Source organism: Aulonocara stuartgranti (assembly GCF_965226115.1).
Source record: "Aulonocara stuartgranti genome assembly, chromosome: 22".
Taxonomy (NCBI): Eukaryota; Metazoa; Chordata; class Actinopteri; order Cichliformes; family Cichlidae; genus Aulonocara; species Aulonocara stuartgranti.
In genome coordinates, this window is record NC_138957.1 from 5649997 (window position 1) to 5661228 (window position 11232).

The window sequence follows — 11232 nt, forward strand, 5'->3', positions numbered from 1 at the left end:
GTATTTGAATTATATACAGTATCCAAGGTGTTTGAGCTTTTTTTGCATGTGTATGACATTGAAAATAACTTCAGTATTATACTCATGCTTTGAAACTTTACCAAAGAATTTAAATGCAATTGAACTCCAGCCTCTGAACCACAGAAGTGGAAGAAGAAGATGTTGAGAGAAAAAGGCGACAACAGTAAAATTTTGAGACCATACTTTAGGCTTACCTAGACTTAAGAATGTGTCAGCTTGCTTCTCTTGTTCTTGTGTTGTTTATGTCTTTGCTCTGACTCTGCACACCTGAAACCTTCAGTAGAAATCTTCTTTCTTTTAAACACTTTCTCCCCTTCTTCTCTAAGGTAACTACGCAAAGCCAGTGTCACTTATTTATTATCAGAATAGCATGTAAAGACGTGAAAATTAAAAAAAGAAAAAAGAAAGTAACTTCAAAGTACGATCTAATTAGTTCCCAGAACTTAAAAACATTATGCAAACCCGTTGCCTTAGAAGAGCTAGGCATAGCTTACTAAAGATAAGTCAGAGCAACCTCCTCATTGTGAGTGAATAGTAGTATTTGTATAAACGTTCTATTTTTAATTTTCTTTCATACAAACTGAATGCAAGTAAATCACATTATGTTTGATCATCCTTGAACTTAAGCGATTTCTAGTAAAACAACACTTAATAAACACTGTAAGTGTGATTCAAAAAGAATAATTAGGAACATTTTTTGTAATGTAGTAAAAATCAGCCTAACTTACATTTTCACATGTAAAAAAGGATTTTAGCCAACTCTAATAAAGTGGTCAGAGTATCTGTTCTCCAAGGTAGTATTACACAGTAAAATTCGGAGTGTTAAAATAACACTTAAAGAGTTAAATTTAACACTGGTCCCGAGTCTATTTGGTCCTATTCGGAATTGGTGTTAAATCAACTCTTTGTATAGTGTTACAATTTTAGAGTAAAATTAACTCTAAATAGAGTAAAAATTTAACACTGAGTAACACCGCAGAGTGTTAAATGAACCTAACACTACTAGTAGTGTCATATTATTTACTCTATTATAGTGATAAATTAACTCTATTTGAGTAAAATTCCACTGATTTTTAACACTGAATTGAGTTATTTCAAGTTAACACTGGGGGTTCAAATAACTCTGATGAGAGTTGATGTTACTCTATACTATGTTATTCATACACTTTTTCTTGTGAAAAATTAGCTCTCATAGAGTAAAATTTTAAATTAATTTTACACCAAGTAGTGTTACTAAAACTCTTCCTCTTCCAGCATGAAAACCTGGTTTCTAATAATGCTTTAAAATATAAAACAAGTAAGCAAAAACCACAACTAGATAATACGTTTAACGGCTTTATTTTGATGTCAGGCTCAAAATATTAAAACATCTCATGTAGTGTACATAAAACACTACATACACAAAACAGTCATAAAACACTTTAAAACAATGAATTTAGTTCGGCATAAAATGACAATATGGAACCACATACAGGGAGGAATCAGAAGTGCCATACTTCATTTGAAGATCAAATGGTTTGAAGTAACACAGCTCTTTTATGTTCAACACCTTCAGCACCATATTGGGGTGCATTCTGACCTTAAATGCATGATAATGGTCATCAAAACACAGGGTTTCCATCAGTTTTCCACAGAGCAATACAATGTCATCTTTCACAACAATACTTTTGATCTTATAAAACACTGGAATCTCAGACACTACCTCTGTACAGATGATAAAGTCAGTGCGGTACTCTGTACCATGATGTTTTATCCACTTAGCTGAAAAAACACTGGTAGACAACGCAGCTCCAAATTTTAAAGCAATTTCTGGACCTTCTTTCAGCTCTCCAAGTGTCACCATCTTTCCTGGTCCTAAAGCTAATCTTTCGAGGCTAAAAGACTCCCAATACATGGCCATACAACTTTGGTGTTTCTTGGCCAATGTCATTGTAATGTTTTTAAAGCTTTTTAATTGCTTCTTAAAGAAGTTATGTTTGGCTTCGTAACGCATGCACCACATGTGCAGAATTGGGCCAATATTTCGTATACTGCGAGGGTAATGTATCATGAAGTGATGCTTTGGTAGGAGACTGAGTGTAGGAAATAACTGCTTAAAGAGCTGATGATGATCAATAATTAAATGTTTGAGGTAGATGGTCATACCTTCTGACAGCACTGGTGAAAACACAATATTGACAATTTGTAGAAGCAGAAGTAGAAGATGCCAGTAGCTATCACCCACCTGTACCAAATCGCCAAACATCAAAGGTACATTACGCAATAAACACCAAGATTGAATTGCATTTAGTCCTAACTCATTACTGCCATCAAACAACTTTACCCTTGGTGGGCGATTTCGCTGCTGATTGAAGCCATAGTCAAAGGCATGTATTCTACCAGCAAGTTGTTCAGCACTTAGGAAGTTCTCCTGAATGTACTGCAGCACAAGTTTCACCTCTAACTGAGCAACTCCCTCCAAAATGTCATGCATGATATCTACAGAAAAATTGTTGGCTGTGTTGAAATATTTAAGTGAATTCAAGAGACAAGTGCGTTTCACACCACATACATGAGGTAGCGTAGGATCTCTTTGTACACTTTCACAGTGCTGCTTATGCATATCAAGAGTTCTTAGTGCAACACCAGAATCATCTTCACAGAACACACTTTGAAAACAATCCTTCTCAAGCAGACAAAAACGACAACAATATCGAGGTGCAAATGACTCCACGAACCCAAACAGACTATGCAAGCCAAGATTGTCCCCAGTGACCTGGATTACAGTGCCATGAACCAAGTGTTTAAACATGGGAAGTTTCAGTCCCTCTGTCTCAAGAACTTTCAGATCATTGACAAGTGGCTCAAGGATTGAATTAAAGCCATAACGCTTTGAGTCTTGTGCATGAAAAAGAGCACACAAATGAATATTGACCAACAACGAATTAAAGATTGGAGGAAAATTCCTTAGTGTAAAGTATATTGCACCTAATTTATGTACACCCTTTTTAGAGCCCAGGAGATTTGCAGTTTCAAAGTCATCATAAAACAGTTGAATTTGTAAGGCATCTTTTTCTGCAGAAAATAGGGGACATCTTTTAACATAGGCAGCATCGATTAAGTCTGCATACACACCTTCTCTGGACATATTCCTCGACTTGAACATGTCGACAACATGGTGGTTTTGAAAGATAGTTTTCAGTGTTTCCAAAATAGGAACATATGCAAACCTATCGGTTACAATGACTTGATCAAAAGTCCCTGTGATCTTGTTTCTTCTACTGTCAAATCTTGTGCCAAGCACCATTTCAACAGGTTCAACAGTTGCCCATTTTTGTTTAAAGTGCCTATTTCGTTTAGCTTCTGAATTTAACAGTGTAAATGGATTTTCAAAGTTTTTGAATGACTGCTCTAATTTCTTTTTACTTGTAGTGTCCTGTGAAGGTAAGCTCTGTAAAGCTGCATCTTTAGCCTGAGTATGAATCTCAAAAAACACTTCCTCCATTGAGGAGACAAAACTATTCACAGTAGATTGGCTTAATCCAGCTGCCCTGAGCTGTGCAACAGTAGAGGCACACATATCCAAAGTGCTCTTATTTGAACTTTTCAACATTTCAGATGTTGTGGGTGTTTCTTCTACATTAGTTGACACCACCTCCCCTGTAGTGCTAACTTCTTTAACTGCCACATCAGGCTGTAAATTAACATCAGTGTCAGCCTGTTGGTCGAAATAGTTAAGGTGTTTGGTATTTAAATGTTTTCTAAAACCTGAAAAAGTGCCAAACACACAGCCACAGTCACGCTGGGCACATTTAAGGCGAAGATTTCTTCCAGGTAAGTAACCATGGACTAACCGTAAATGCCTAACAAGCATGTTTGAACCAGTAAACTCAGCCTGACAGACAAAACACTTCATGATGGAGAATTAACCTTCAAGCCCTAACGAAGCAACCTTGTCCTTATTTCAGCAACTCTGGGACTTTCTTTGATTTTGCCAACATCTATATTGTACACTGTGGTTTGGATGAACGTGTACATGTTGTGAAGCATGGTGTTGTAAGATGTGCTAAACACAAAATGTGCTTTAAACAGTTCATCAAAAGCACCAAGTGAAGAGGTAGACTTGCATGGTATGGCATTCTTGTCAAGAATAATGAAGAACTGGTGGATGTCATGCTTTTTCACCCCAACAGGCAGGAGGTAGGGTTGAGTGCTGGTAGTGATGGCATCAAGGTGCTCTTGGATATTTGTTCCAGTCTGAAAAGACAAATACAGACAGGCAATAAGAATCAAGTGTTTCTTAAACTGGTAATTCATACCATAAAAATAGAAAAGAAACAAACCTTCTTGAAGACCACAAGATGCCTTTCTGCTTGAGAAGCTGACACCTTTCCTGGTCTCTTCCGACCCTGACCAGATGGTGGAATCAAATGTAATAGCAATAGAATCGCTGCGAGGTCACTGTCCCAGCCTGAAAAAAATATTTGTTTTTAATAAAGTTGAATCATCCTCATCAATAACAAATTTCAATGCATCTGCATTGACAAAATGTTTGAGTAGACCCAAAATACAAAAGGACAGCTGTTCTGTGACAAACATTATATATCCTGTGAATGTTCTAATTAAAGAAATAACAGCTCACCAATGTCAGCATTAACTTCAGTGGCATCCTCAGGAGAGTCAGCTGCCAGCAAGAGTTCTTCCAGGTCACTGGTAGAAGGAAGCTTCCTGCCTTGTTGGATAATCTTTCTTTTGAATGTTGTTGGCCACCTCTCCAGCAACCTGCCTGATACATCTTCACCAAACATCAGTACAAAATCCTGTTCGATCTGTAACAGGGATAGAGAACAGAGAATTATATCTGCTATCTGCAAAAAATAAAATGTGTTTACATTGTCAACGTAATGAAAAATATTCACCAAGCCTTTGATATCTTTGAAACGTGGAAACACAGACAGTATGTTGCTTGACAGCAGGGGGTCAAGGACCATGTTGTGTCGATAAACAAATGTCAACTTCATCTTCTTCTTGACTGTGTCTTCATCAGCTGAATGTTTCATCAGAGCGATTGCTTCCTTGCACTCATCCTCACTCAGCACGTTCTCTGTAACAAACTGCAACTCTCGTCTGACAGTTGGTCCACCACACTGATCTTCACCCGATGATCCATCTCCTGGTGCTAGACAATATGAAATACAACTTTATCAAAACTAATAATAACATTTGATAACCATTATTAATACAGAACCACAATTTGGAACTGTATTATATGATTCCACTGAATTATAAGTGTTACCTCCAGATGTTAATCGCCTCTCTTTAGCAGTGCATCTCTGTATGGTTTTAATCCTCCAGGCCAAGTACCCAGTGCCACTCTCGCCATCATAATAATGTTCCTTCTCGCCATCATAATAATGTTCCTTGGAGAGTGAGACATACAGACATTTTGTTTATTAATTTATCAGTAAGTTATGTGACCATGAACAGTTGATGAGGACATAAATTTTGGCAGGATTTAAAATTTTGATTTTAGTTGTATCAGTTATTGCTGTTAGCTACTTACATAGCCATTTTTTGAGTACGGGTCACTGAGGTAAGGGAAAAAGGTTACAATTCCTCTGGCATACATTTCTTTTACCTGCCGTGGTGGTGATGTACTGCAAGATCAAAAGGAAAAGAACTAGTCAGCTTCCCTGGAATTAATAGAGATTTAAAATAATTTGAAAATGATAGTAAAAATCACAGGGCCAGAAATAAATTACCCATTTTTTTCTGTCATGTCAGCTACCAGTATGTTGACCATTTTTCTTCTGGTTTCATCCACCAGGAACTTGGTCCGATTGTACTCATTTATTATACGTTCTCCACCAGGTTTGCTTGTGAGAATGGATTCCACCAACTGGAAAACACAATAAAAATATTCTACAGGTTGATATAACCACCGCAGTTCAGAACACTTAAACTACAAACAAAAAAGACACTATTAGAAGAATGTGGAAATCATTTAACTCTTACTTGCTTAGCTTCTGCATCCAGCTTCTGACGTTTCCTCAAAGGGCTGTCTGAAAGGATGACCATATCCTGTGAATCTGATGAATGTGGCGATGATAACTGGAACCGCTCAGGAGACACTTCTGCAACAGATGTTTCCAGACCTTAAAAATAGGAGCAAAAACAAATCAGTTTACATCGTCCCTCCATAGACTCATTTTATACACTCTTTGATTAAACAATGTAATAATGACACTAAAAAAAGACATCCAATGAAACACAAATCACTCAAACAAACCTGTTTCATATTTGATGGTTAGTACCCCGGTTGAGGGATCTGTTACTATATCCTCAAAAACATCCTCATCCAACTCAGTCCCTGAACTATCAAAAACTTTCACTCCTTCTGTTACGGCTGGCGCACCAAACTTTGCAAATGCTGGAAACAAACACACAAGTTTGTGTAAACAAAAAGACATGACATTTAATGTTTTGTAGCTTAAAATGAAGATCATTTCAAGATACTCTTTCAAAAATGAGTCAGATAAACAAAGGCTAAATTATTAAGCGCCACTAACATGCTTGATAAGTGGTAGATTAAAAGGAGTGACACTCACATTATGCAGTTTTCCCCCCACTAAATATACATTCATAACTAAGATGCTTCCAAAACACAGATCATTTTCAATTAATCATAAAATGCAGTTTGAAGAGACTAAATAACAAAAAGAACTTAAAGCCCCTTGTACACCTTTTTAATACAATGTTGGTTTCTTACCGGCAATCAAAAACTCCTTAAGGCTTGGCTCAGATACTCTAACGAATTTCTGCACACCTCCGAGTTTTGCTTTAAGCAGCATGCTTCCTGTAGACCGTAATTTCTTATAGTCAGTGCTCTTCATTGAACTACAGTAAACAGAAAATGTGAATATTAAAACAGTCCCATAAATCAGAATCAGAATCAGAAAGGGGTTTATTGCCAAATGTTGAGCAGGTTTACAACATTAGGAAATTGCTGCGGTGCTTCAGTGCAAACATGCTGTCATAAATAGCACTTAAATAGACATGAAAAAATAAAAGTAGGAATAAGAATTAAAAGTGCTACGTAGAAAGATATATACATGAGTGCAGGTGGTGATCAGTGCCAAACATGGAATGATGCAGTGACACAGCGTAGGGTCATGTGTTAGTGGCGGGGACAGTCATATGGTTATTGTTCATGTGTCCAACAGCAGAGGGGAAGAAACTGTTCTTATGGCGAGAGGTTCTGGTGCGAATGGACCGGAGCCTCCTGCCTGAGGGGAGCAGGTCAAACAGACTGTGTCCGGGGTGAGAAGGGTCAGCTGAGATCCGGGCTGCACGCCCCAGTGTCCTGGAGGTGTACAGGTCCTGCAAAGATGGGAGTCTGCAGCCAATCACCTTCTCAGCAGAGCGCACAACACGCTGCAGTCTCTGTTTGTCCCTGATAGTGGCTCCAGCGTACCACACGGTGATGGAGGAGGTGAGGATGGACTCGATGATTGCAGTGTAGAACTGCATCATCGTCCGTGTTGGCAGGTTGAATTTCTTCAGCTGCCTCAGGAAGTACATCCTCTGCTGGGCTTTCTTGATGACGGAGGTGATGGTGGGCTCCCACTTCAGGTCCTGGGTGATGGTGATACCCAGGAAGCGGAATGAGTCCACAGAGGTGATGGGGGTGTCAGTCAGGATGATGGGGGGGAGTGGAGCTGTGTGCTTCCTGAAGTCCACAATAATCTCCACTGTCTTCTGGGCATTCAGCACCAGGTTGTTGTGGCTGCACCAGGACACCAGACGTTCAACCTCCCTCCTGTAGGCAGACTCATCCCCGTCCGAGATGAGCCCAATAACGGTGGTGTCATCTGCAAACTTGATTAGCTTGACAGACTGGTGGGTGGAGGTGCAGCAGTTGGTGTACAGGGAGAAGAGCAGAGGAGAAAGAACACAGCCCTGAGGGGAGCCGGTGCTGATGGTCCGGGAGTCCGAGACATTCTTCATGCTACATGCTGCTTCCTGTCCGTCAGGAAGTCAGTGATCCACCGGCAGATGGGATCAGGCACATTCATCTGGGAAAGCTTGCCTCGGAGATGGTCTGGAAGGATGGTGTTGAAGGCAGAGCTGAAGTCCACAAACAGGATCCTGGCGTAGGTTCCTGGGGAGTCCAGATGCTGCAGGATGAAGTGTAGGGCCATGTTGATGGCGTCGTCTACAGACCTGTTGGCTCTATATGCAAACTGCAGGGGGTCCAGGAGGGGGGCCGTGAGGGTCTTGAGATGGGAGAGAACTAGGCGCTCAAATGACTTCATGACCACAGATGTCAGAGCCACGGGTCTGTAGTCATTTAGTCCAGTGATCCTAGGTTTCTTGGGGACAGGGATTATGGTAGAGGACTTGAAGCAGGCAGGCACATGACATGCCCGCAGTGAGGAGTTGAAAATGCCAGAAAACACTGGGGCCAGCTCGTTTGCACAGTGTCTGAGGGTGGCAGGAGACACGCCGTCTGGGCCGGGAGCTTTCCGAGCATTCAGGTTCTTAAACTGCTTCCTCACATCTGCTTCATGAATATGAAGAGTTGTGGTGGGAGGAGGTGGTGTGAAATCCTCTTTTGTGTGGGGTGAGGAGGGGGGTGTTGTAGGTGAACAGTTTGAAGGTGGTGATGGCTCTATGGAGGGGGGAGAGGTGGGGGAATTAGTGTCCAAAGTGCCTCTATTGTTGGGGCCGTTGGAGGTGTGAAGGCTGCCTGATGGCTCGTCAAAACGGCAGTAGAAGTCGTTAAGGGTGTTGGCCAAGAGCAAGTCATCAGTGGAGTGGGGGGTTTTAGGCTTGTAGTTGGTGATATTCCTAAAACCTTTCCACACAGAGGCCGAGTCATTCTCTGAGATCTGCTGCTGCATCTTCTCAGAGTGCTGGTGTTTAGCAATGTCCACTTCTTTAGTGAACCTGTACTTGGCCTCTCTGTAGCAGTCCCTGTCTCCGCTTCTGAACGCCTTTCTCTTTTCCAGCCACAGCTTTTTGAGTTTAGGAGTAAACCAGGGTTTGTCATTGTTATAACTCACCCTGGTGCGTGATGGCACAATGCTGTCCTCACAGAAGTGGATATAGGAGGTGACATTGTCCGTAAACTCGTCCAAGCTGTTAGAAGCAGCCTTCAATGTGTCCCAGTCTGTGGTCTCCAAACACGTGCGAAGCTCCTCCACAGCCTCGTTGCTCCACAGTTTTTTAGTCCTCACGACAGGTTTGGAGAGCTTCAGCCTCTGTCTGTACGCGGGGATTAGGTGGATCATGACGTGGTCAGAAAGTCCGAGTGAAGCGCGGGGCACCGCGCGATAGGCCCCGCTGATCGTGCTGTAACAGTGGTCTAATGTCCTCTTGGCTAAACAAGGCTAAACAGCCTTGCAATGTGATTTCTTACACTATATGTTACTTTTATGTCAGTGTAACAAGGTGTCAAGATATAATCCTTAATACAAAACTAAAATAATAACTACTACTTTTTACCATTTGTCTGACCTAACTTAGCACTAGGGAGTGGGTATTTTGTTCATCTTTAGTTTAACATACTGAACAGTCTGGTAACCAAAATGGAAAAAGCAGCAGGGTAACTTTTGTCAATACCATCAACTCACAATAAATACAAACGCTGTCATCTTAAATTCAAACTACTAAAAAAAAGCATTAAAAACTGAATCCTGGACATTTTGGATATTTTATCAAGCTTATAACACCTGCTGACAGTTACTGGTTGTAATCCTGTAACCGTAAAATCGCTGAAGACAGCCGAGTTAAAATAAGACAATAACCTTACTGAAAACGACCTCTATATCTGGTACCTAGGTATCAAAAAAAAGAAAAAAAGAAAGATGTAACATTTAGTGTAAAATTTTAATTAGTTAATGCTTGAGTTAGGTAATTTAAAATTTAACGATAACTAGCGAATTGCCCGCGCACTGAGGTTAGCCAAAATGCTAGTTAGCTAGCTAATGTTAATATGTAGATCCCAACACATGGAGGGTTTCATTTAATGGAATTTCGAACATGCTAGAACACAACACAATCACCACTACACACTGAAATAAATTTTGATAACAAGCCTTACAGTCCAACACGGATATCAGTCAACTTTTTTAGCTAATTAACAACCTTACATTAGCATACAGACAGTGTCACATTTGCTTCTGGTACAAAATGAAATATATAATAAACATGGACAAAAGGAATGTAACCTTATTTTAACGTGCTACCTGTGCTTAAAATGTCGAATTGTTGGTTTAATAAGTAAATATGAACAACTTACCCTGCAACTGATGTGAAGAAAATGGCGTCGTGAAAAATCCTCTTGGTTTGAAAACCAGTCTGTGGTGGGAGGAGCTTTCTAGAGTAACGTTGACACTGCCTCTTTTAACTCCAGGAATCATCACCCACACTGGGGGGCGTTTTGCTCCAGCTGTTGTTATAATGACTCTATTAGAGTAAATACACTTTAACACTGCTGATTTAACACTGGGAAATTTACTGTGTATAAAGGGTAGTGAACCATGAACAACACAAGATAGTCTTAGTTTTAATTATTCTCTTAACTTTATGTAAAGCTTTGTGTTTTATATTGACACAATTACACACACACACACACACACACACACACACACACACACACACACACACACACACAGGTACTGTACAGCAAAAATGTTAAAACATGTGCTTTAAGTGAATAGTCCTAAATAAATGCTGTTAATCTGGAAACAGTATCTTAACTTGAAACTTATTTAGATCAGCTGGAATCAAAAGACTGAGCACTGGCATGTCTATCAAAACTTGAGGATTTTACTGGGATGGGGTCCAGAAGGCCCTCGGGTCATCTGAAATTACTTTAACACGTGGTATAAATTATACATGTATGTAAACTCTTGTAAACTACAGACATCAGACTGTCTCCTCTATCCCCACATTTTTATATGTATTTTGTATACTCGTACTGTACTTTGTCTACTCTATGTAGAAAAAATTGCTTGGTCACGTTAAAACTTTTGCTGAGTCACATTGTATTTATTTTTCCTTTTGCTTTAAATCTAGACTGCCAGCCAAGATATTTGATGGACTGCTGACCTGGCTTTTGCACAAGCAGAAGGTGTACTGGCATCACTGGCTATCACTGAGGAAGAGAAGAAACAGATTGAGGAAGCAACAGATGGGGAAATAAAGAATGCATTGTGGTAAGAATGT

General features: G+C 40.0%; 1 protein-coding gene across 5 annotated transcripts; it reads right to left on the reverse strand.

Annotated features, from left to right (window-relative positions):
* Positions 1 to 3689: 3689 nt before the first annotated feature.
* Positions 3690 to 10435, reverse strand: LOC309699149 (uncharacterized protein). 5 transcript variants are annotated; one of them, XM_082522026.1, is made up of 11 exons: positions 10304 to 10435; positions 6770 to 6856; positions 6290 to 6430; positions 6016 to 6155; positions 5763 to 5899; positions 5639 to 5657; positions 5297 to 5396; positions 4920 to 5179; positions 4643 to 4829; positions 4344 to 4471; positions 3690 to 4257 (listed from the first exon to the last, which is right to left on the reverse strand). In XM_082522026.1, exons 1-11 carry the CDS (start codon positions 10422 to 10424, stop codon positions 3940 to 3942), a joined length of 1638 nt encoding a protein of 545 aa, XP_082378152.1. In that variant the 5' UTR covers positions 10425 to 10435; the 3' UTR covers positions 3690 to 3939. The 5 variants fall into 5 exon arrangements, with proteins under 5 accessions (XP_082378152.1, XP_082378151.1, XP_082378149.1 ...); XM_082522025.1 differs by having other exon boundaries at positions 5564 to 5657; XM_082522023.1 differs by having other exon boundaries at positions 4920 to 5173; positions 5297 to 5420; positions 5564 to 5657.
* Positions 10436 to 11232: the final 797 nt, after the last annotated feature.